The 27,712-nt window shown below is 40.5% G+C and overlaps 1 protein-coding gene across 1 annotated transcript in view; it reads right to left on the bottom strand.

The window, feature by feature from the left end:
- spag8 (sperm associated antigen 8) overlaps positions 1 to 9,176 on the bottom strand; it is a 14,936-nt gene extending 5,760 nt beyond the window's left edge. Inside the window, exons 1-3 of the mRNA XM_060912195.1 lie at positions 9,126 to 9,176; positions 2,761 to 2,920; positions 2,505 to 2,550 (exon numbers count right to left, since the gene is read on the bottom strand). Of these exons, the coding sequence (XP_060768178.1) occupies positions 2,505 to 2,550; positions 2,761 to 2,920; positions 9,126 to 9,176 (257 nt within the window). The remainder of the gene's footprint in view (positions 1 to 2,504; positions 2,551 to 2,760; positions 2,921 to 9,125) is intronic.
- Positions 9,177 to 27,712: the final 18,536 nt, after the last annotated feature.

Here is a 27,712-nt window from a genome sequence, read left to right as displayed (position 1 = left end):
TTAAAGCAGCTACAAACATTTGTTCTTTCATCAGCAGCCTCTCTGTTTGTCTTGCGTGAAGTTAAAAAGACAAAAAAAAAAGAAAAGCAAAGTTGGAAAACATGTTTTTATAAAAAGTGTCAACACTGGAGACTCCTTCCATACCTGTTAATTAAATGTCTCATTATAGAAACCTTCACCATATCAACAATTATTCTGTCCACATTCACTGGATATGAGCAATTGCGCACTCTGATTGGCTGCTCTACCACTAGGATATCAGCTCATATACCGTGAGTAAAGAAAAACAAAATGGCGGAGCGTGTTGCTGAACCAACCGAGGACGAAATAAAAACTCTACTCGAAAACAAAACCACAAAAAAAAGCAACAAAATATGGTATGAAAGTAATTGATGGTAAGAATGTATATATGAGTGATTCCACGCTTATGGGTACTGAAATGGGGACATGAACTTATTTTTAAAAATTCACCTAAAACCATTTCTTTTTTTACCATCAGGTCACAAAACATGTAATCTTTAATGAATGATATGTTAAAAGATAACTTTAATTTTCTGAGATGTAATAAAAACATATTTATATGCCAAAGTCAGAACGTAACAGAAGTGTTGTGGATATATATATTCTCAATTTTAACAATGTAGAATTACTTTTTGAAACATAGGAAGGTGATGTTTTAGCAAATATAATTAATAAACATGTGTAGTAGAATAAACATACACATTCTTTCAATAAGATTAACATGGTATAGAGCTAGACTGTAATTAATTTGTAACAGACGTGAGATGGACAATCGTAACAGAAGTAATGTAACAGACATCATTTTGGAACTCATAGGCTTGACTTTGGCATATAAATATGTTTTTATTACATCTCAGAAAATTAAAGTTATCTTTTAACATATCATTCATTAAAGATTACATGTTTTGTGACCTGATGGTAAAAAAAGAAATGGTTTTAGGTGAATTTTTAAAAATAAGTTCATGTCCCCATTTCAGTACCCATAAGCGTGGAATCACTCATATATATATTTATTTTTTTCAAGAATTATTATTATTGGAGCATTTTTCACAAATTGCTCCTGTCATTTCGCCGGTTTGTTTACATTCTAAGCGGAAATGATTTTGTCAGACGTTTTGTATAAAGTTTTTATTTATCGAATTGGAAAAAAATAAAAATGCTCTGTTTCTCAAAATCCAGTGAATGTGGATAGAATCAAACAGTTATTCCACTCAATCTCGTTGTACATGGATTATATCCGACTCGGTGCTATCAGCTCATGTACAACTCGATTTCGTGGAATAATTGTCAGTTATGCATCCTTCTTTGTTAAATAACAACACTTCCAAAAAATGCATTTTCTGTAATGGTATATATTCGTGTTTGGTTACTCCCCTAATGGTGATGATACATGGGGCAACTTTTTGGGCAATGTTGCCGAGCAATGTTGCTGGGCAATTGCGTTTTGACTCTTTTCTATTGAGATTGGGCAACATTGTTTCTTTCTGAATGGTTTTGATAATCTCTGGCAACTTTTTGAGATAAGCCAATCAGAACGCGAGTATCGAGTCATGTGACCTCCGGTGAGGTTCGGATCAGAAATTTCAAACAAATATGGCGGCCGCTCAGTGTCAGTGGAGTGAAGAGATGGAGAGACTCCTCATCTGTTTTTACGCCGGTAAGTTGTTATTTTAATATTCTATATGGAGGAATTTACCTCACCAAAGCTCTAAAAAACAACAGACAGCTTGATTAAATGGTCACAGCAAAAATTAAGACATCGATTTTTTTTTTTAGCTAACTGTAAACTGCCGTTGCTAACTGTTGTTGCCCATTGTTAGTTGCCCTGAAAAGTTGCCCTGTGTCTCACCTAGTTGCCCGTTGCCAGCAACATTGCTCGGCAACATTGCCCAAAAAGTTGCCCCGTGTATCATCACCATAACACCGTTTGACGAATCATATTCTTTTCAGCTATTACTTTGAGTCTGTTCTTACTTTAATGAGTGCATCTACATTTCTTGGGAATATTTTTATTAGAGTCCACGTCCTGTTTCTCATTTAAAGCAGTGACTGCTCTAGTCCTAATAAAGTCCTCACACAGTAGTTGGTCTGTAAATGTGGTCAGTCGCTGTCCAAAACTGGCCTTTGATTCAGAGTTCATATCCAGGTCTGTGGCTATGAGATTCTGTCTCGGTTTAGGCTCACATTTGTTTTGTCTCCTTTCGCAGGGAATAGTTGTCAGGGATACGTCAAGTGGTCCCCATAGCAACGAAGCTCAAATGCCGTGATAAAGACTAATTGAAAGCTTTTAACTGAACTATGAAAGCTGACCGAGACACAAACAGTCTTTCGACACAGTCTTCCCACTGTTTCCTCCGTTCTCCTGGCTGGAACAGGAAGTGTGGGAGGCTGCTAAAGTGTCGCTGAAGCCTCAGACGAGATGAGGTCATCTGTCTTGTTTCATCTCAAAATGTGAAGTTCAACAGTCTTGCTTGGATTGTTACCTTATGCTTTTGATGAGGTGCTTCTCCAGAAGCTCAGATCGTAATCCTAGAAGGAAATGGCATGGTGTAATAAAAGGAATGAAACAAAAGTTCTGTTACAGATGGTGATCTCTAAATTTAATAGCAGTGCTTGTGAAATGTGTGGATTTTATTTGTGTTTGCTTTCAGAAACATGTTTAAGGAAATAGAAATAGCATAAGTTTTTTTTTTTAAATACTACTACACAAATTCTAGATACAGAAGCATTTGTGCTTACCTTTCTGTCGTACCTGTGTGCCTTTAGGGCTGCTGAAAGCAGATTTCAGTGTGCTAACACCATGAAATTTAGAGGACAAGTCCACCGTGAGGATGCCCCTGTGTCCATTTTTATGGACGTCAGATGTTGATCCAGTATTGTCCAGCAATGTAGTTGCCCTCTAAATTATATAGCAAAGAGTGTATCATGCATACAACAAGGTCACACTATTGTATTGTTAAAAAAAGGAATGAGGATAAATCTGCCTCAAATCACCAGATTTCAGAAAATGTTCCCACCTGACCATGTCAGATTTACTTCACACTTCCAAAGATTAATATCAATAGTCCCAATAAACAGTGAACAAATTTTCAGCCTTACATCTTTGTTAGTTTTTGAGATATAGGGGCATGGCTCAAATTTTACTGTAAAAAACAAGTGCTATAGAAAAAATCCTGAAGGTCCATGAGCCAAAACTTTTGAACTACTTAAGCTTGATGCATGAAATTTTCAGGAGTTGTTCTTAGGTACAAGATATATTTAAATACTGCAACTGAAGATCCACAACTGCATATTTACCGCTTTATGTACTGTTGAAATCTAACAAAGGTGTAGCTGAAATTTTGCACACTGTTTATTGGGTCTAATGACAATAATCTTTAGAAGTATGAAACAAATCTGGTATGGTCAGTTGGGAGGCCTTTGGTGAGATCACATGGATTGAACCATTAGTAATATTTCACACATGGAATGTTCAGGAATGTCTGGCGTGAAGGATTTCTTTGCAACAAAAGAGGGCATTTCTTCATGATGTTACAATTTCCCAATTTTGGGATGTGATGGATGGATGGGCTCATTCAATGTATGGGTGGATGGACGGATGAAATAATGGAATAAATGGATGGATAGATGGATGGAATAAATTGATGGATGGTTGGTTGGATGGATTGTTGGCTTGATGGGTGGATGAAAGTAATGGATAGAAGGGTGGATGGATGGATGGATGGATGGATGGATGGATGGATGGATGGAATAAATTGATGGATGGATGGATGGATGGATGGATGGATGGATAGAATAAATTAATGGATGGTTGTTTGGATGGATGGACAGATGGAATAAATGGATGGTTGGATGGATTGTTGGCTTGATGGGTGGATGGAAGTACTTGGATGGTTGTTTGGATGGATGGATGGATGGATGGATGGATGGATGGATGGATGGAATAAATTGATGGATGGTTGTTTGGATGGCTGGACAGATGGAATAAACTGATGGATGGTTGTTTGGATGGGTAGATGGATGGAATAAATTAATGGATGGTTGTTTGGATGGATGGACAGATGGAGTAAACTAATTGGATGGTTGTATGGATGGATGGATGGATAGACAGATGGAATAAATCAGAGCCTAATCTAGGAATTTGAAAATAGGGGACAGATCCCTCACTAGTTGTAGAAACAGGGGACAGAAAATATTAACATGGGTAAAAATATCCCTCATTTGTTCCAGTTAGTGGGGACAGAAAAATAAGTAATACATTGGTAGATATTTTCAAGAGTACATCTATAAACAGAACAGTTTTATTAATCTTTACTTTTAGAATATCATTAACATAATACTAAATTGAACTTTCAACAAGAAAAATTAAACAAATTACTCAAAAAAAAAAAACTAGCAATCATGTAGAATGTGTAAGATTACCAGGACTACAAAAATGCAGAAAAATAGGCTTTACTTATCCAAATGCACCTGTTGGTTCAAAAGTTAAAGTGCAGAGAACCTCACAGCACAACATGAAGTTACCTTAAAATATAATATAAATGCCTCAGCTTTCATGTAAGAAAAAACACTATTAATACTAGTACTGTGTGCAGGCAGTCTCTCCTGAAGACTAAATTAAACAATAATTATAAACTAATAAAATAAATGGCTTAGGCTTCATAGAAGAAAAAAAAAAATTTGAACAGAATCTCACAGTATGATGCTGAAGCTGCCTAAACAATGGAAAATAAAATACCATTTTGACAAAAATGTTGGCATCCATTAATTTCTTGTATTAAGTAAAAAAAAAAATAAAGTGCACACAGTGCTTCACTGTAAACATAACACACTTTCAGTAACAGAATTTAAGCCTATATAAACACTGACTCGCATATCATGCAATGTTGCCAGATACTGCTGACGTTTTCCAGCCTAAATATGTTTAAAACCCGCCAAAATGCCACGGTGGTGTAGTGGTTAGCGCTGTCGCCTCACAGCAAGAAGGTCCGGGTTCGAGCCCCGTGGCCGGCGAGGGCCTTTCTGTGTGGAGTTTGCATGTTCTTCCCGTGTCCGCGTGGGTTTCCTCCGGGTGCTCCGGTTTCCCCCACAGTCCAAAGACATGCAGGTTAGGTTAACTGGTGGCTCTAAATTGACCGTAGGTGTGAATGTGAGTGTGAATGGTTGTCTGTGTCTATGTGTCAGCCCTGTGATGACCTGGCGACTTGTCCAGGGTGTACCCCGCCTTTCGCCCATAGTCAGCTGGGATAGCCTCCAGCTTGCCTGTGACCCTGTAGAAGGATAAAGCGGCTAGAGATGAGACCTGCCAAAATGCACTTAAAACCGCCCAATCTGGCAACACTGCGCACATGCTGCTTCTCTTGAACGTATACACGGAAGTAAGGCAGAAGGTAGTTTGTCGACGTCACCGCAAGACGATGCCAACGATTGGTCAAATTTGCGGGAAAGTTGCAGTGATTGGATAGAATTGCAACACCGCCCTGAATTCACGGGGATTGGTTGAATTTGCGTTGATGTTGCAAATCGCGAAATCCAGGGCCCTGTACTACGAACGGAGGTCAACCTACCCAGAAGTAACCCAGGGTTCCCCCGCTAAACCGGGGTTGACAAAACCTGGTTATCTTGTTTGGGGTTAAATGGTACTACGACGCCAGTTATGAAGTTGATTTGTTGAACCTGGTTTAACCTAATCAGGGTTAATGCGCGTTCACGTTAAAGGGGAGGTTATCAGCGCAAATCACCACTGTTCACAATGGCACGGTCGCCGTACTTCACGGAGGAAGAATGCGCTGTCATAATGCAAAGCTACGAGGAGTTCAAAACAACATTAAGAGCAAAATCTAACACAGCGGCTGCCAATAAGGAGCGGCAAGCATGTTGGCAACGAATTGCCGATCGGGTAAATGCGTAAGTACATTCTCCCTTCTACATGTTCCAGAACAGAAGTATAGGATGAGAGAAAGCTTCATGATCAATCACAAGTCACAGAAAATGGTCCTTCGACGTGGCCCCAGTCATATATAGCTTGTTTAATGTCCGAAAAATCCTGAATAAAATGTGGTATGGTAAATTCATGGAGTAGCCTACTTAAGCTGATATGTGCACAGAGTCACATGAATTAGGATGACTGACTGTTCAGTCCCTTTGACTAAGTTGGTGTATGTCCTGTGAACATTTCAGAGGCAACAGCAGTGCCAAACGCACCTGGCAACAGGTGAAAATGAAATATAAAAACATCATTCATAATGGTGTGTGTGCGCGTGCAAGCAAGCATTCATTTGCCTTTTATTTATTCAAGTTTTATCTGTTTGCCTAATAGTTCAAATTGTTTTGTATATAGTTTATAATGTTGTTGTGTGATATTAATGATAATATTGTGGGAAAACTACTTTGCACGGACGTTCATTTAATTTATTCTATCGCCATTTTGTTTGTTCTATTTTTGTGTATTTTATTTATTTATCTGTTTGTCTAGTTGTATCTATTTTTCTAATAATAATATATTTTTTGCATTAATAGTTTGTTTTTTCCTATTAAAATAATCTTGTGTTCTTGTTATAACTTTATCTATTTATCTGACTGTTTATAGTTGTATCTATTTTTGTTACAATTTCAATATTTTTAATATAGAAAGTTTGTTTTTTCCTATTAAAATGTTCTTGTGTGATAACTAGTTCTTGTGTTATATTTATTGTAGTTGTATCTATTTTGTATCTCAGACTTAAATATTTTTGTAAAACAAGTGTTTTTCTATAAAATATTCTTGCGTTCTTGATAACTATGTTCTTGAGTGGGTTCTTTTTTTTTTTTACAGAAAAGCCGTTCTGCATGGACATTCATTGAAGCCCTCATTGTTTTTTAATGGTTATTTATGAGCGTTTAGGGGTTACAATAATGTAAGTCTAGGTTGCTTTATATAAAAGGTATGTCCAGAAATATTGATGTCACTGTCTAAGTAGAGGGATCTGGCTTCTTTAGACGCTGTCTTCTTAAAACTGAATAAATATTTAAAAAGAGCCAAATGAGCCAGTCTTTTGAACGGCTCTTTTCAAAGAACGGATCACAAAGATGCGGATCCCATCAAAGAGCCATAAATCCCATCTCTAATCTGCGCTCCGATATCGCACGGGTCATCCAGGTACTGTACGCTGGCATTGTCTCTAGAGGAAATGTCGGTGGAGAGGTGGTGTTTAAAAAGGGTGTGGTTAATCGGAAACCTCGGGTTAACCAAGAACATAACCTGAGACGAGCAGGTTTGAGATGCAGCGTAAATTGCCATGGCAGCATACCTCGGTTTGAACATAGCCAACTTTCGTAGTGTGGGTTAATCGGGAAGTTACGCTGCACGTGATCAAGTTACTCTCGAAGTTACCCTGGTAAGCCAGAAAACCCGCTTCGTAGTACAGGGCCCAGGGCCCTGGAGGCTCTGAATGTTATGTTTGGATGAGACAGAACGATATGTCATGTGCTTTTGGGTATTTTTAAAACACTTCACACGATTGGTTGAGATACACTGTCTTCCGGTTCAGTGACCAATGATATAATAGTTCACAAAACTGTTTTACCCGCTAAATAAACCATTCTGAATACTTCGGTCCTTTCCGATATTTTCTGATTGGTGTGTAAACAACGCTATATTTACCGCAGTGCTTGCTAGCGAGTGCTGACAAATTGATGCGCACAAGATTCAGTAAAACGCGACTACACGCTCTCTACTTATAAATGCACGACAAAATTAATAGATACGCAATATCACTCTCGCGCCCAAAAAGTGGATGTGCGACAGACAGATAAAAAACGCGTATTATCGCATGTTACGCGCTAGATTAGGCTCTGTAAATGGATGGATGGAATAAATTGATGGATGGTTGGTTGGATGGACTGATGGGTGGATGGAAGTAATGGATGAATGGAATAAACTGATGGGTGTTATTTGGATGGATGGACAGATGGAGTAAATTGATTGAATGGATGGTTGGATGGATGGATGGACAGATGGAATAAATTGATGGATGGAATAAATTGATGGATGGCTTGATGGACAGAATAAATTGATGGATGGTTGAATTGATGGATGGATATGTAGATGGAATGGATGGATGCCCTTTATTAAGCCCAAATAAAGCAATTAACTCATGTCTTGAGTGTTTATTCACTTAGCTACATAATTCACTCAAATTATTTTTTTTACATTAGAATGAGCTTTCTGACACACATGTATGTTGTTTATAGTTTTATAAAATGTACAGTGTAATCAGGAGATCATCTAAACCCAGCTAACTGTGCCAACTACAGCTGGTGCTAGTGATATAAATGAAGGACATAAATTGTAATTGTCTTAAAAATTAAATGCCTGGACCCAATATCCTTATATACAAATACTACACTACATTATACTGTACTATACTAAACTAACATGTCTCAGACTAATGTTTTTGTCAGCTATAACAAGATCTTAGGCCCATAATTCTCAAAGTGGGGACCTCCATGAGATATCGCCATGGAAGCTGTGACTATTATTATTATTATTATTATTATGTAAAAAGGACATTTACACAGAGATGATGATTAAACATGATTCAAGTTGCTATAGTTGGTGTAATTGTTATAGTAATTATCAAACGGACAAATCATTTTTAATTGAAGGGTTTATTCCAAACCAATAAGTTAAAAGCAAGTGAAATAATCTCAACTTATATCATCTAACCATAACTGTAATAAAACTAGGAAAAGTAGTAAAGACTATGCAGTTAATATGAGATAAATTTATCTGGATTAGATTAAATTGGTGGAAAGTTCAGGAATAAAAAGCTCTAATTCCTCCAACAATTAATTTAATATGATGGAATATATTTGTCTAATGTGAGTAATATTTATCTAGTTGGATTAAAATCATTTTATAAATAAACCTGTGCTGGAGAGAGGGGTCACTGCTTCTAAAAGTTTGTGATTGATTCCCTGTTGTATTACTAAGACTGTAAATCAATCAATCAATCAATCAATCAATCAAGCCTTTGTTTGCTTTAACGTTAGACCTGTTAATTAGACAAAAATAAATATTACACACATGGCGAGAGGTAATGCTGTGTTCTGACTGCACTCACCTCTTCCACCCAGTTCCCCAGTAAACAGCCTCCACTTGTTCTTTTGCTCATTTCTTTAATTAATTACTTAATTTATTTATTAATTTATTTTAGCCGTTTATAAATAACGCTGTGAAATGACTTTTTTAAATTTAAATTAATATTTAAAACGCGGCGAAACTGTACGCGAAGAAACTTGGGTCTCATTATCCGGAAGTAACTTTACGGTTGCTATGGTAATCGCAAACAAAACGGACGTGACGTCATTGGCGTTTCAGCTCATATCCATTAAATACAGATCACATTTTTGTCAACAAATGATGTTTTCCTTCGAAAAATAATAACAATTTATTATTATTATTATTATTATTATTATTATTATGATAATAAATATATCTCCTTTTTCCCCCTAATCTCTCTCTTATGGGGCTGTTATGATTAATTTATTATATGTAGACCAAAAATGGCTTTAAAAAATAATGAAATGAAATGTTTCAGCATACTATAAACAGCAGTAAGTCATAATAAATAAAACAAAGTCAGTATTTGGTGTAAGACGACCCTTTGCTTAAAAAAAAAATTGTAGTCTGAGGTCCAGTGAGTGCAGTTTGATAAGGAAGTGAGCTGTAGGTTTTACTGAGCATCTTACAGAACCAGCCCCAGTTCTTCTGGACACTTTGGAATATGCTGCTCAGATACAAACTTTTTTTTCTGTAACATTTAATTTTGTGCTGGAAAATGAACGAACGTTTGGAACTCTAAAATGTTTTTGTGTTGTTGACTTGATAATGTAGAAGTTATAAAATAGAAATCTATAACAAAGTTTGTATGAAAAAAATAGGATACTGTACACACACACACACACACACACAAACACACACACACACACACACACACACACACACACACACACACACACACACACACACTTCATTTGCTAGGACTCAACCAAATGGGGTCCCAGCCAAGAGGTCATCTGTACACTGTACATCTATACACAACCCAGTGGATGCACACAAGCACATGATTGCACATTTCCCAGTAAAGATGTAGAGAGAATGCTGCAGACACTGCAATAAAGGATACATCGACACCCTATCCAGCAAGTGTAATATTCGTCTTTACTTTTTAGAGGAAAAGAACTGTCTTTGGGACTATCATTGCAAATTAACATCGCTGAACAAAGGTCACGACCAGTTCTGATCGAGGGAGTCGAGGTGGAGGCTGTGGATTCCTACAAGTACCTCGGGCTGTGGCTGGACTGGACTTGCAACATCATTCACTTATACAGGAAGGAAGGGACAGAGCAGGCTATATGCGGTCCTTTAACATCTGCAGGAAACTCCTGTGGATGTTCTATCAGTCTGTGGTCGCCAGTGTCCTGTTTTACACCGTGGTGTGCTGGGGGGGAGTACATCCAAGAAGGACACATCCAGGCTGGACAAACTGATCAGGCGGGCCGGCTCTGTGGTTGGCATGAAGCTGGACTCTCTGGTGACGGTGGCAGAGAAGAGGTCTATGGACAAACTACTGAACATCATGGACGATGCCAGTCACCCTCTGCACACCGTCATCAGCAACCAGAGGAGCCTGTTCAGTGACCAAATGCTCCTTCCCAAGTGCAGGACTAACAGACTCAAAAACTCCTTTGTCCCTCACGCCATCAGACTGTACAACTCCTCTCTGGGGTGGGGGTGGGGGAACAGGAGGACAGAGGACGGGAAGGAGCAGTAGCCTAGCCTAACAATAAGCAATACCAGACAATGTACAATATAAAGTGCAATATCTTTCCTGCTTCCCCCCCACACACACTTACCCTAACCCCACCTCTCCCCCCTTTCCCCCCTCCCTCTCTTCCCCATATCTTATTATTTTATATTTGTATATATAAATACTTTATTTTAATTTATCTATAAGTTTTTCTCTATTTCTTTTCTCTGTTTATCTGTAATTATGCTGCTGGAATCTTAATTTCCCTGAGGGAACCCTCCCAAAGGGATCAATAAAGTTTTATCTAATCTAATCTAATCTAATCTAATCTAATCTGAACAATGGAACTAAGATGAAATTCAGTGCTGTAAATACAATTTTATCACATTTTGAATTAATAAATTTATATATATATATATATATATATATATATATATATATATATATATATATATATATATATATATATATGACTATTGTACTAGTCATGATGTATACCATTATGGGTCTACATAAGCAATGAACCCTGTAAATGAACCCTTAGAGGTTCTGTTCAGACAATGTGAGTACAAATACAGAAATTCTGTTCCCAGCTAGCACCGTACAAAATACCCCAGAATCCTGAGACAGTTTTGCCTGGATATTTCAAATCAAATCAAATCAAATCAAGTTTATTTGTATAGCGCTTTTAACAATAAACATTGCCGCAAAGCAGCTTTACAGAATTTGAATGACTTAAAACATGAGCTAATTTTATCCCTAATCTATCCCCAATGAGCAAGCCTGTGGCGACGGCGGCAAGGAAAAACTCACTCAGACGACATGAGGAAGAAACCTCGAGAGGAACCAGACTCAAAAGGGAACCCATCCTCATTTGGGCAACAACAGACAGCCTGACTATAATATTAACAGTTTTAACAGGTATAACCCTCAACTGTCCTCATGGGGCCGTCCTTCACAGGAGCGGTGCGATAAAACTCCGACCAGACACAGGGCACCAGGATGGATCAAGCAGGTCCGAGGGGCAGAAGAGGCCAGCACCTCAACCCCAGGATCAACATGTAACTCAGAGGGACAGATTGGGGGGGGGGAGAGAGAAAGAAAACACATTATTAGGTATGCCCTAAAAATGACAAGTATTAAATCTGTGTGGTAGGCTCGCAGAGACGAGAGTCTTTACATCAGGCATAACACACAACAATGGCATGTTAATATGGTATTTAATATGGTATGTTAATATTTCAATCTATGACCCATATATGATGAAGTCCATATTGGGTACTCTCTGATCACAGTATTGTCAAAAAAATAAATAAATAAAAATAAACCTCCAGATATGATCCAGAATATTACATCCTTTCTCTTAAAACTTACTAAAACATAAAAAAAAATAAAAAAGTCTTTAATGTATGCGTCAGTGGCCTCAGACAGAGTACACATGACAGATATATATATATATATATATATATAATTACATTTGGGGCGGCACGGTGGTGTAGTGGTTAGCGCTGTTGCCTCACAGCGGGAAGGTCCTGGGTTCGAGCCCCAGGGCCGGCGAGGGCCTTTCTGTGTGGAGTTTGCATGTTCTCCCCGTGTCCGCGTGGGTTTCCTCCGGGTGCTCCGGTTTCCCCCACAGTCCAAAGACATGCAGGTTAGGTTAACTGGTGACTCTAAATTGACCGTAGGTGTGAATGTGAGTGTGAATGGTTGTCTGTGTCTATGTGTCAGCCCTGTGATGACCTGGCGACTTGTCCAGGGTGTACCCCGCCTTTCGCCCGTAGTCAGCTGGGATAGGCTCCAGCTTGCCTGCGACCCTGTAGAAGGATAAAGCGGCTTGAGATAATGAGATGAGATAATTACATTTTTGTAGCTGGAACATTCTTTTAGGAGTTCAGACAAAACAACAATAATACAAAATGGAAGACAAAATACGACTGTGAGTCCCAGCTGCTTTATAAACTATGTTTGCTTACTACCATTGCTGTAGCAAGACCAGGAGTTGGCTAGTTTTTACTTTTTACAACACGTATCAATGGGTACATTTTTTATTTGGATTAGAGTGTCTCTTTATGAAGCATTACAAAATGCCAGACATGCCATCGCTGTTTATTAAATAGTGATTGAGGTGTGTAATGACCATTCACAGGAAAACAACAAGCCTTTGTATAATCAGTAATCTGGAATCACTAGCATACAGTGTTTAGTTGTTTTCCGTCTGGCTTAACAGCAGATCTAGGTTATATAAGAGACTAATTAATATTACTAAACAAGTCAGACGTAATATTAGCATTTGCTTAAAGGACTTGATGGATCACTTCGCAGAAATAAGAAACCACTCTGAAAGGTTCTCCCTGGAGGATGGAGAGATGATTGGGAACAGACACAGAGCACAGAACTTCCTTTCCACCCAACATATCAATTGATTCTTTGTGTCGTCAGACGTAGGGTGTATTATTAATTGCTGTGTGTGTGCTGTTTGAGTAACTGTGTGTGTGTTTGTGTGAACTGCAAAACAAAATCAGTGGCCGAAGGATTTAATGTTTTCATAAATTGCAACAAAATGGGAAGGTTATGTGCTGTTGAGATGTTGAGATAGTCGAGTTTAGACGTTTGCAAACACTTCAAACAAAATGGACATCCAGATGGACATCCAGGGTGTTTTCCAGTCACAAAAATGGTCAAATAATCTACATTAGGATATAAATTCTGGGGGAAACAAAATGTCTTTCTGAATGTGCTGTAAGTCATTATATTACAGCAAGATACAGTATTGCCAAGAATGATTTTTTATTAATTAAAGAACAGTTAGAAAAATAGTTATGTTTCATTATTGCAGCTATAAAGAGAAGTTTGTACGACAAAAAATATACAGCTTGCTACTGAGACACTTGAGACACTGCAAACACATCTCCTCTGTACTTGGATTTTCCCATCGTGGAAAACATAAAGGAACAGCTTTACCTCTGACCATTACAAAACACACGGGAGACTTCTTCCATAAATCTTAAATATACATTGATTCTATATTTTTCTTTACTAAATACCTTAAAATCCATTTAGTATTATGCAATTACTGTATGTGGACCATCCACCTTGAGTCACCTTGAGAAACTAGTGTTGTAGTACTCGAGACCGGTCTCAAGACCACTTTTTGAAGGTCTTGGTCTTGTCCCGGAATCGACCACATTTTTACTCGGTCTTGTCTCGGTCTCAGACACATACCCCTTTTCCACCAAATCAGTTCCAGGGCTGGTTCTGGTTCACAACTCGTTCAACTTGCGAGCCAGCTGAGAACCAGTTTGCTTTTCCATAGCTAAGGGAAGCCACGTCATTACGTCGCTGTATACGTCAGTTACGTCGTTGTATACGTCATTACGTCGCTGTATACGTCAGTTATGTCGCTACGTTTGCATAAACCTTGGCGCGAATATCGAAGCAAAAACAACACAGAAGAAGCAGCAGCAGCAGCAACAACAACAATAACAATAATGGCTGACTTCGCGTTTGTACAGCTGCTGCTTCTCGTCGCTTAAAAATGGCGCTCTTTCGCGGTCTTGTTATTGTTGTTGGTCTTAACAACTCCGCCCCCCCGCTGACGTAAGCGGTTCTTTCCTCTGGCCCAGCAGAGAGTTGGTGCTAGCCTGGAACCATTTTTTCTGGCCCCAGAGCCAGTTCTTTGTCAGTGGAAACAGAAAACCCGGTTCCAAACTAAGCACTGGCCCCGAACCAGCCCTGGAACTGCTTTGGTGGAAAAGGGGCAATAGAAGACTCTGGATTTTATTTCAAGATCGGTCAAGACCACAACTGTGGGGATTTCACAAAATTGCCTATGCATTGTCTGATTTATTTGTGAACATCGTTACTGTGACTGGATGTAAAATTTCCTGCTTCAAATATAACCAATAATGTGACTCATTGCTAATTTGAAAATTTCGTTACTGTTAACGGCTGTCACCCCTCTCCCACTCCTGTTCACACACACTGGTCTGGTCCTGGTCTTAACTTGGTCTTGCCCTGCCTTGTTTTTGGTCTTGACTTGATCTCAACCCCTCAAAGTCTTGGTCTTGTCTTGGTCTCGATACACTTTGGTCTCGGTCATGACTTGTTCTCGATTTAGGTGGTCTTGACTACAACACTAATAGAAACAATGAACATGTTGATTTGGGGGAAGCCATGGTCTAAAGGTTAGCGAAGCAGCTTTGGGACCAAAAGGTTGCTGGTTCAATTCCCTGGACCAGCAGAACTGGCTAAAATGCCCTTGAGCAAGGCACCAAACCCCCAACTGCTCCCCAGGCTACTCTGGGTATGTTGGATAAGAGCGCCTGCTGAATGCTTGTAATGTAATTTGAATTACAACCGGAGCTGCTGTTCTAGAAAAACTTTCTAACCAGTCAGAATTGAGAATTCAATAGTACCACAGTATAAATTACTTTCATGCCTAACCTTTGCTTGCATAGCTGCTTGCTTTTTCTATAAGCAGCATTTGGATCGTCTCGGTTGTAATACTTGGTTGTAATGTAACATTTCTTTCTGCAACATTTTAGTCATGTCTGCCTGTCCGCACTCGTTTTCCTTAATCCATGTCAACAATTTTGTGTGCCTTAACTAACCATTTGCTAAAAGGACTTGATGGATCATTTCCCAGTCTAGCCAATGAGAGGATACAAAGAAACCAATATGTAAGTTTCTCCTTGGGGAATTCCAAGATGATTGGGAATGGGCACGGAGCGCAGAACTAACTTTCCCCACAAGCTGTCAGGGGAGTTGGACAAAAGTAGAACCTTTGCTTCCTATCAGTTCCTTCTTGATAAATTGTGAAGGTGATCTCCCAAAGCACTTTTGAGAAGCCAGAAGTCATGTTACTTGGGGAAACCAACATGAGAGTGATGAGGAGGAAGTCGTTTGCAAGCACTGAAGCTCATAGGTAGTGCAAGAAAGCGGGTGTTCCCATGAGAAGAAGAAAGATTTAACGTGAAGGTATAGAGATGGGATTCCGGCATTAGTTTTCTTTGTCCATTTACAATTTTTATCCAAGTTGTATGTATTGTAATCTTAATGTTTTAAGTTCAGTGTATTAGTTCTCCATGATTTACCTGCAGAATCTGTAGGTAAGGTTTATGCCAGTTTATTAGCTACACCCTCAACTTTCATACAAACTATACATTCCAATATGTGATATATAGAGCTTTTTACCAGGTGGTGTAGTGGTTAGCGCTGTCGCCTCACAGCAAGAAGGTTCTGGGTTCGAGCCCAGTGACCGACAGGGGCCTTTCTGTGTGGAGGTTGCATGTTTTCCCCATGTCTGTGTGGGTTTCCTCCGGGTGCTCTGGTTTCCCCCACAGTCCAAAGACATGCAGGTGAGGATAATTGGTGGCTCTAAATTGACCGTAGGTGTGAGTGTGAATGGTTGTTTGTCTCTATGTGTCAGCCCTGTGGTGACTTGTCCAGGGTGTACCCCACCTCTCACTCAGCTGGGATAGGCTCCAGCTTGCCTGCAACCCTGCACAGGATAAGTGGTTACAGGTAATGGATGGAATGGAGAGTTTGTAGCATAAGTTAACTTGGCACCAGATATACCATACCAGTTCCATCATCTGACAAATTTTGTGCATTTCACACAAAATCGTTGACTTAGCCAGACACCAAAACTTAGCCAGACACCAATAAAGCAACAGGTCAAAGGATTTTGCAAGAGATTAGCGGCAGGGTGTTAAGTTGCTCCGTAGTCTGTAGTTGTTGACCTTGATTTTAAAAGTAACTCAATAAATTACATCGGACAATGAATACTTAAGTCTGAGTGAAAAATCCTGTAGCGAGCGTGCAGCGTGGAAGAAGAGTCTGGAGACAGAAAGCTTAGTTTCTTGGTCGTTAGCCTGTGCTACTTGCTCTCGATAACACTGGCTTGACCACTTTATTAGCATTCGCTGACACTACTGATGAATGCTACACCGGCTGGAAGCTGACTTCACTGTTGTGCTGGCGGCACTGACTTGCGGTTAAGCTCGTGTTGGCCTTTGAGAGGATGAAGGCGATACATTTTTGGTCCTTCCCACTATAACTCAAGATCTGATTGGTTAATTCATCTGTCACTTCCTACATAAACATACACTGCCAAGGCCTTCTGTCCCAGCAATGAAGTCCTAACCACTGAGTGAGCAGCTCTAAACTCTTCTCAGCCTAGAGACAACAAACAAAAATATCTCACTGGATAACTCGATTTGAATGTTTTCAGGACAGTAACCCTTTCATTTCTGAAGCAAATTTGATAGAAATCAAGGCCAAATTAGAATTAGAACAGAATAATGATAATGATATTATGAAAGAATGAAAGCAATTAAAGAATGAAAGAAAATAAATATAACATTTGAAATGCTGATATATTTGGGCTTCTCTGAAGGCCTAGAAGGACCTGATGGTTCCCCTCGGACCAAAAATGATGCGAAACGCAAAAAGCTGCCAGAGATTGCCATTCACATGGATAGATGTGAAATAGCTTGTGGATCAGAAGCATCAAAGGAGAATGGAGTGATGTGTGCAAGGAAACAGATGGGCAGTAACATTAGAGTACAGAATGTTATGTACCACAGTGCCATCCTTCTGCTAATTCAATCTGTATTTAAGATTTACACACCATGTCACGGGTGGCACAGTGGTGTAGTGGTAAGCGCTGTCGCCTCACAGCAAGAAGGTCCGGGTTCGAGCCCCGTGGCCGGCGAGGGCCTTTCTGTGTGGAGTTTGCATGTTCTCCCCGTGTCTGCCCGGGTTTCCTCCAGGTGCTCCAGTTTCCCCCACAGTCCAAAGACATGCAGGTTAGGTTAACTGGTGACTCTAAATTGACCGTAGGTGTGAATGTGAGTGTGAATGGTTGTCTGTGTCTATGTGTCAGCCCTGTGATGACCTGGCGACTTGTCCAGGGTGTACCCCGCCTTTCGCCCGTAGTCAGCTGGGATAGGCTCCAGCTTGCCTGCGACCCTGTAGGACAGGATAAAGCGGCTAGAGATAATGAGATGAGATGAGATTTTAATGTCACAGTGGACATATTGGGATTTCTTAATGTTAAACCAAACAGAATCGTTATAAACCATACAAACTTTATGAGCGTCACAAATTGAAATTTCACAACTGGAAAAAGGTTTCCTGCTCATCCTGCTGGTGGAAGTACTGTATCAGCCTTTGGCAGAAACAACTTGCATCCATGGAGCTTCCAGTTTGGTGTGAAGGTGCAAGTCAGTGATGGTAGTATGATGGTGTAGGGGATTTATTATTTGTGGCACATGGCGAAGAACTTCTGGCACACTGTCAGAAACAGGGGTACAGTAGGAGTCCATTTCTGTCCCCCAAGGTACACTCTACACTGATGTACCCTCTAGGGCTCATTATTAGACTTCAAGGTACCTTTGCGTACCTTTTTAGGGCCAAAAAGGTACATAAATGTTCCCAAGTACACTGTAAAAAATGTAACTTGCAAAATTGTTCAGTGAAAAAAGGATTCTAAGTTGAATGAACAAATTTCCCTTCTAATTGTTCAAGTAACTAAAAAAAAATAGTTGAGACGCCTTTCCTTTGCCACAAGTGCATAGGAATTGGAAAATTAAGTTAAGTGAACTTATATATTCAAGTGCTGATTGATGCCCCTTAACCAATGCCACTGCGCATGCGCACTTCACAAGTTCGAAAGTTTCAACGGTCGGGTGGAGTGAGAAGTCCGTGGAAACTGACACGAGACGTTGTATAGGAGTATAGACTAAGCTTTCCTCAACAGAGGCCAGGGAATTCCCTCCTTGTATGTCGGTATTTGTTTCTGTTTGTGTAATAATAGGCAAAGTGAAGTAGAACTTAAGTGTTGAGAGGTTTGTGTTAACTAAAAAATGTAATGCACACTAAATCTCATCATCTGTAGCCGCTTTATCCTGTTCTACAGGGTGGCAGGCAAGCTGGAGCCTATCCCAGCTGACTACAGGCGAAAGGTGGGGTACACCCTGGACAAGTCGCCAGGTCATCACTGGGCTGACACATAGACACAGACAACCATTCACACCTACGGTCAATTTAGAGTCACCAGTTAACCTAACCTGCATGTCTTTGAGGAAAACCGGAGCACCCGGAGGAAACCCACACGGACAGCATGCAAACTCCACACAGAAAGGCCCTCGCCGGCCACAGGGCTCGAACCCGGACCTTCTTGCTGTGAGGCGACAGTGCTAACCACTACACCACTGTGCCACCCTGCACACTATCGTAAATCATTGTAAAAAAAAAAAAAATAGTCAAGCCAACTTAAAAATGTAACGCAGCCTGCTGCCAAAGGATTTTGAGTAAACTCAACTTAGAACCATAATGTGCCAACTTGCTCTTCTAAGTTAATTGGCATTATTATTTCAATTTATTTCAACTAAACAATTTGTTGGACTGAACTTCTAAAGGCAAGTCAAGTCAACTCAACATAAAATACTCTTCTATGTGAACTTAAAAGAACATTTCGGGGCATCGTGGTTCAGGTGGATAAGGTGCCATACCATAAATCCAGGGACTTGGGATTGATTCTGACCTAAGGTCATTTCTCAAACCCTCCCTGTCTCTACACTGTCCTATCCAATAAAGGTGGAAAAGGCCCAAAAAAAACCTTTAAAAAGAATAATTTAGGATAACTTAATGTTTTTTGTGCCAACTTGCTTTTCCAAGTTAATTGGAATGATTATTTCAATTTATTTCAACATCACAATTTGAATGCACTGAACTTGCTAAATAAAGTAAGGTCAACATAAAATACTCATCTGTGTCGACTTAAAAGAGCAAGTCAGCACAACTATTTGGCCCGGAGTTGAGTTTACTCAAAATCCTTTGGCAGCAGGTTGCGTTACATTTTTAAGTTGGCTTGACTAATTTTTTTTTTACAGTGTAGTATACAAAGGGTACAAATAAGTACCTTAGAAGGTACTGCCCCAATGACAAGCCATTGTACCCCTAAAGGTACAATAATGTACTTTATTTTCTGAGAGTTCACAGACTCTTATAAGTGTACAGCATCATAAGTGACTAAGTTCATACCTTCATTTACAGGCTACAGGTTATCAACACTCAAATGGACACTTCTGTGTCATCCGAATGTCTTATGTACCACCTTGCCTTGCTTTTGGTCGGCTCTATCTTGGTGACATCACGTCTTCATTGTGGTTTTGATCACATGACATCACTACTTAATCCAAGAAAACCCCAGCAATGTTTTATTTTTTTGAATGACCTTAAAAGTTATGTTGTTGAGGGTTGTTATTTTGTCGAGTCCATACAAAGAAACCATACAAAGAACTTCTAACTGCTAGGACTATCAACAGTATGTGAGACAAACACAAAACCAAATGTATTTTTTTAAATGTTTATTTCACTGTTTTTTTGTCCACTCGCAATCACATTATATCAACTTCGCAACTTTGAAGAAGGCGCATTAAACCACACTGTTTTTTTTAAACAAAATCATATTCTTTCTATAGTCTGAATGAAAAATATCAGTTTCTAGATGACCTGCATTCAAGAAATTGTACATATTCATTCCTATCCATAATTAGAACGATATTACAAATATATTTCCTAATATGTTCATGATTATTGGATTAATATTATATTTTATATCGAAAAAATGTAATAACAATGCATGGAATTTTCTTGATTCAACAATAAAGAAAAGATTTTCCATCAAACCATTCCATAAAAACCTTTTTCTCAAGAGTGTTTTCACACACTAAAATAAACATTTTAATTCCTAAACAACATCAAAAGACTAAATTGCTTGTCTGGTTTTAATTAAGTATATGAATTTATGCATATTTATTTCGACCAAGCATTTATATAACAAGTTCCAATATTTGGAAGAATATTAATCAACTGGCAAAGACTGCTTGTGATATCCATCCATCCCTCCATCCATCCATCATCTATTGAGGTATTTCACCTGACGTCACAGGGTCACGTGACGCCCCGGTGTCCACCATTTTGGACGGCAAGCTAGCTAATGTCAACAACATAGTAGCTGGTATGTTACTGTAGCAATATTTACGTTCAGTCATTTGGATGACTGTTAAAACCTTTCAGTCTCAAGTTTTTCCTTTACTGGATTTACTAGTTTACTGAGCAAGCGCGCGATGGCTCCCGGCTCGGCCGGAGAGCGCGCGATGGCTCCCGGCTCGGCCGGAGAGCGCGCGATGGCTCCCGGCTCGGCCGGAGAGCGCGCGATGGCTCCCGGCTCGGCCGGAGAGCGCGCGATGGCTCCCGGCTCGGCCGGAGAGCGCGCGATGGCTCCCGGCTCGGCCGGAGAGCGCGCGATGGCTCCCAGCTCGGCCGGAGAGCGCGCGATGGCTCAGTAAACTAGTAAATCCAGTAAAGGAAAAACTTGAGACTGAAAGGTTTTAAGTCATCCAAATGACTGAACGTAAACATTGCTACAGTAACATACCAGCTACTATGTTGTTGACATTAGCTAGTGCTAACAGCTAGTTGCTAATACACTGCTACAACTACACCGACCCTAATAATACAGTTCTTGGTCATTGCCTGGTAACAGCAAATTTATAACGGGCCATGTCTCAACAGACTAAGAAGTTATTTCAATGACATTTAATAACATTTTGTTTATCCTGAGGACCGAAAGTAAATGAAAATGTGAACAAACCTTAGCTGTAATCAGATGGCGACCACCGGCTCCAGGGACGACCCGCTGATGTAGGCATGTTACCCAGCCTGACACAAAATATTTGTAGGCATCCAAACTCGTATACGCTTTCAGATCAATACCTGTGTATGGCGATGGGTTTTTAACGACATAGGTATACAGATCATGTGGGCCGAAGTCAGGTAAAGACGAGGGCTTCGTGTACTTCCGTACGTCAGTGAACAATCCTGATGGAAGCAGGTAAACGTCATTCTCTAAGCCTGCTAACCTCAATTTTTGCAAATACCTCTCCCTCTGCTCGCCCTGTAAATGCCCTACGTCGCTGGATAGTGAAGGTGTTTTCTGCATCTCGCTCCTTTTTCTTTTATGTTTTTCGTTTGTCGCCTTCCTCGCATTCAAACTGATTCGAGCCGTGCCGTCCAAAATGGCAGCGTCACATGACTTGGTCACGTGAGTGAAATACCTCAATAGATGACTTGCAACCACGTGATCAAAATGTGCTACGTCATGAGCGTCCGCCATGATGATGGATATACAAAGCAACTAGGATGGCAGCCGCTGAAAGCGTGTCTGTAAACAATGCTGAATTTTCTCAGTATTACCACGATTTGAATGTTCGAGCGAAGATTCGATACAAACAGAAGATAGATATGTGTGATTTTGAGCCATATTATTTAAAAAAGTCAGACTTTTCTGAAGATAATACGCTTCTACTGACCATCGAGTATCCAGATATCGCATTCTATCTGGTTTGGTTGCTGAAGAATCAATTCCGACCTCTGATGAAACATAGCCCATTTTCTGAGTGGGTGCCCAGTCTGGATTGTTTCTATCGTATAATTTTGCTGGCGCTCCTAGAAGCGAAACGGTAATACACGTGTTAAAATTACAACAACGACCGAATGAACCACGACAAGAGAGAGCACTCATTTTATAGCAAAATTCTAGCAACACAAAATAAAATTCTTCCATGATATTATCGAGAAAGCTTTTGAATCTCACCTGAGATAAAATGATGACTGCAAACACAAGCTGTTTTGGTTTTAGCCTCTGTTAGATCAGCCCTGCCGATGTTGTTCAGCCGTGCTCGTCTCCTCTCCGTACTAAGCCTCAGAGTTTCCTCGCCCTCTTTCCAAATCACAGATGGAATTCTAAAAAATCAGAACGTGCCACGGTCACGAATACTGTTGTGACCACAACCATATACAGTACAAAGATATGGCGTCACTAAAAGAATGCTTAAAGCAGTGGAAAAACAAAGAGAGCTGCGCACGCGTGACTATGTTTTGTATAGAATGTTGTTTGACCCAGCATTTGTAGATCCACCAACATGGCCGACATCCGAGTTTCTATTTTGCCTTGACGTCACTTGCAAGTCAAGGATACCGCTTTTCTGTTAGGGTCGTGGGAGCCAATCGCAGCTGACTTCTAGTAAGAGAAGGGGTACACTCTGGGCAGGTCGCCAATCTATCACAGGGCAAACACAGAGATGAACAACAATCACACTCACATTTACACCTACGGGCAATTTAGAGTAGCCAACTGACTTAATCTGCATGTCTTTGGACTGTGGGAGGAAACCAGAGCACCCAGAGGAAACCCACGCAGGCATGATGAGAACATGCAAACTCTACACAGAAAGGCCCCAGAACCCTCAGCCACGAGGTTGAAACCCATAACCTTCTTGCTGTGAGGCAACAATGCCTCCTTCTGATATTTCCACAAAAAAAAAAAAAATAATAGAACGTCATCGGGGCGGGGGCGGCACGGTGGTGTAGTGGTTAGCGCTGTCGCCTCACAGCAAGAAGGTCCTGGGTTCGAGCCCCGGGGCTGGCGAGGGCCTTTCTGTGCGGAGTTTGCATGTTCTCCCCGTGTCCGCGTGGGTTTCCTCCGGGTGCTCCGGTTTCCCCCACAGTCCAAAGACATGCAGGTTAGGTTAACTGGTGACTCTAAATTGACCGTAGGTGTGAATGTGAGTGTGAATGGTTGTCTGTGTCTATGTGTCAGCCCTGTGATGACCTGGCGACTTGTCCAGGGTGTACCCCGCCTTTCGCCCGTAGTCAGCTGGGATAGGCTCCAGCTTGCCTGCGACCCTGTAGAAGGATAAAGCGGCTAGAGATAATGAGATGAGATGAGATGAGTCATCGGGGCGTTCCTTCTGATCTCAGCACAATAATACATTCAGATAGTGCATTTTCTGTTTGTTTTTTCTCACCAATATGTCATTAATGCAGCATTATGGAGCCTAAAGGTTCGAGAAGCAGCACTGGGTTACCAAAGGATCGCCGGTTTGAGTCGTGGGACCAGCAGGAAAAACGTGAAGGGAGTTGAGTGAATGAACAACACTTCCCCTTCCCTCTGTATCATGGCTGAAGTGCTCTTGAGCAAGGCACCGAACCCACGACTGCTCCCTGGGCGCTGTAGCATAGCTGCCTACTGCTCTGGGTATGTGTGTGCTCACTGCTCACTTGTGTGTGCGCACGTGTGCATTCACTGCTTCAGATGGGTTAGGGATTTTACTGTGCTTGAATGTACATGTGACAAAATAAAAGGCTTCTCATATCAAATTCCCAAATCCTCAGCCTCTTTAAGAAATGAAAAAGTATGATTTAATCTGTGTTTGTGCACACTTCATGCTGAAAATGCCGTGTTCTCCCCGAGGTGCAGTTAGAATAGATATTTGGACTGTTTGTGCCTGCATTGAGAAACTTGTTTATCTTGAATCGTGTGTATGTGTGTTTCGCTAGGCAATCCAGCATGTGCATTTCTAAAAAAGTCTCCCCTGAGTGTGTAATGAATGTGGTTAAATTCTCGTCATGCTTCCCAAAGCAAGCCAGAGTTGCATTTGCCAGATGTGCCAGATGTACCGGATTCTCTGACTAAGATTATTTTGCCAATATGACGGAATTTAGCCATTTATCACTATCTTGTCATGTAGCTATAAATAATAGGAGACTGAATGAACCCACACTGTGCTCAAAAAATACACAAAACGAAATTTCTAGTAAATCTACCATTGTTTTTTTAACATAAAGTATTTCGAGAAGAGATTCCTGAGTGTGTGTGTGTGTGTGTGTGTGTGTGTGTGTACTTGCTACATTTTGAGGACTGGGTTAAGACTTAGCTTTAGGGTTCAGGTTAGAAAGAGGTTTAGGTTAGGGATTTAGTTATGACGGTTAAGATTAGGGTAAGGGGCGAAGGAATGCATTATCTCAGTGAGAGTCCCCACAAAGATAGAAGTACAAGAATGTGTGTGTGTGTGTGTGTGTGTGGGCGGGGCCTACTTTCAAAGAGAATTATTAACTATTATTGTTTCTTGAACTACACTCACCGGCCACTTTAATAGGAACTTGTTCTTGATTCTAAGATCCCTGTTATTGGCTGCAGGAGTGGAACCCATTGTGCTTTTCTGCTCACCACGGTTGTAAAGAGTAATTACATGAGTTGCTATATCCTTCCTGGCAGCTCGAACCACCTTGAATCTGTCCATTTTCCTCTGACCTCGCTTATCATCAAGGTGTTTGTTTCCACCCACAGAACTGTCGCTCACTCACCTCAGTGTTTTTTGTTTTCCGCACCATTCTGTGTAAACTCTAGAGACTGTTTGTTGTGTGTGAAACCCCAGGAGATCAGCAGTTTTTGAAACACTCAAACCAGTCCATCTGGCTCAAACCAACACCCATGCCACAGTCACACTTTGAGATCACAATTTTTCCTATTTTGATATTTGAACATTGTGAACATTAACTGAAGCTCTTGATTTGTATCTGCATGAGTTTATGCACTGCGCTGCTGCCAAGGGATCGGCTGATTAGAGAACTGCATAAAACAGAACAGCAGGCGGATGAGTGTTCCTAATAAAGTGGTCGGTGAGCGTATATAATAAGTTATTTAATTAGTAACACATTGCTATGAAGGGCGGCACAGTGGTGTAGTGGTTAGCGCTGTCGCCTCACAGCAAGAAGGTCCGGGTTCGAGCCCCGTGGCCGGCGAGGGCCTTTCTGTGCGGAGTTTGCATGTTCTCCCCGTGTCCGCGTGGGTTTCCTCCGGGTGCTCCGGTTTCCCCCACAGTCCAAAGACATGCAGGTTAGGTTAACTGGTGACTCTAAATTGACCGTAGGTGTGAATGTGAGTGTGAATGGTTGTCTGTGTCTATGTGTCAGCCCTGTGATGACCTGGCGACTTGTCCAGGGTGTACCCCGCCTTTCGCCCGTAGTCAGCTGGGATAGGCTCCAGCTCGCCTGCGACCCTGTAGGACAGGATAAAGCGGCTAGAGATAATGAGATGAGACCTTGCTATGAAGCAAGAAGTTAATTCATCCATGTACATAACTTTTTTTTTTGGACGAACTCGCCAGTGTAAAGTTTAACTTTCTGCTGTGGGAAAGTACAGTATAAAGATGAAAGATTTTGGACTTTGTGCTTTTGCTGATACGCCACATCATTAAATATAATGGAGAAAACAAATTACATGGATAAAAAGTACAATGTGCCATTTTAAAAAATATTGCGAGAACTGACCAATAGCTATAGTATATGCCCCCTTGTTAAATGAATAGAGAGAAAGAGAGAGAACAAAACAATTTGAGCTGCTATTGGAAAATAATCAGCAGGGTGGAAACAGTAACTCGGCTTAGCATGAGGCCACATCACATCACCCCATCGCTGATTATTTTCACACAACACCATGCTTTGTTGTGTATTATTAGAGTATGTAATAATTATTTAAACACTAATTTTAAATATAAATGTACATTGTGTATTATTCTATCAACATTCACTGGATATGAGCAATCGTGCGCTCTGATTGGCTACTCTACTACGAGAATATCAGCTCATATACAGTGAGTAGAGAAAAACAAAACGGTGGAGCGTATTGCTGAAGCAACTGAGGACGAAATAAAAACTCTACTCGAAAACAACCCCCCCCCAAAAAAAAAATACAAAAAAAGCAACAAAATATGGAATGAAAGTATTCGATGGTAAGAACGTATCTTTTTTTATTTTTCAAAAATTATTATGGGGCGGCACGGTGGTGTAGTGGTTAGCGCTGTCGCCTCAAAGCAAGAAGGTCCGGGTTCGAGCCCCGTGGCCGGCGAGGGCCTTTCTGTGTGGAGTTTGCATGTTCTCCCCGTGTCCGCGTGGGTTTCCTCCGGGTGCTCCGGTTTCCCCCACAGTCCAAAGACATGCAGGTTAGGTTAATTGGTGACTCTAAATTGACTGTAGGTGTGAATGAGAGTGTGAATGGTTGTCTATGTGTCAGCCCTGTGATGACCTGGCAACTTGTCCAGGGTGTACCCCGCCTTTCGCCCGTAGTCAGCTGGGATAGGCTCCTGCGACCCTGTAGAACAGGATAAAGCGGCTAGAGATAATGAGATGAGATGAAAATTATTATTATTACTGCATTTTTCACAAATTGCTCCTGTCACTTCGCCGGTTTGTTTACATTCTAAGCAGAAATTATTTTGTCGGATGTTTTGTATAAAGTTTTTATTTATCGAATTTGCAAAAAATAAAAATAAAAATGCTCTGTTTCTCAAAATCCAATGAATGTGGATAGAATAAAACAATGATTTCACTCAATCTCATCGTACATGGCTTATAGCCGACTTGGTGCTACGCACCTCGTCGGCTATCAGCTCATGTACGACTCAATTTTGTGGAATAACTGTTAATTAGATACTGGCTTGTAAATAACTGAGTTTTACTGATGCATTGATTCACAAAAATAGTTTAATTAAAGGAAACAGAAATGCTTAATAATACCAAAGAAGATTTAAAACCTGCCCATCTTTGAAATAGACCTCTCTCTCTCTCTTTCTCTCTGTCTGTCTGTCTGTTCTTCTTATCAGGAATGAAAAAAACACACCCAAAACTGCAGGGTCTCAAGTGACCTTCATCTAGCAGGATACACACGAACCAGCGCTCCCCAAAGCCTTCTTGTCTTTCCCTTCTCCTCTAATACTCCAAAATGGACATGCTTTATAAAATACACAACTTAACGATCTGTGGTTGTAATCTGTGGATCTCTCTTCTACCAACCACAGATTACTATGTACCTGGATGACTGAGATTCTTCACAGATATATACAACTTAATGATATGACTCACTGTATTAACTCCACACTGCTCCCTGAACCACACCGATTAGCATTTTAATCTATCTGATTTAAATTAACCCTGCGACTTGGTATCTTCTTTATTAATAGATGTGTATAGACCTATTATTAGTGTTT

The sequence above is a fragment of the Neoarius graeffei genome, chromosome 28 (genome assembly GCF_027579695.1).
Source record: "Neoarius graeffei isolate fNeoGra1 chromosome 28, fNeoGra1.pri, whole genome shotgun sequence".
Lineage (NCBI taxonomy): Eukaryota > Metazoa > Chordata > Actinopteri > Siluriformes > Ariidae > Neoarius > Neoarius graeffei.
Note: the sequence above shows the minus strand (reverse complement) of the source record. Positions and strands in the feature narration are given on the sequence as shown.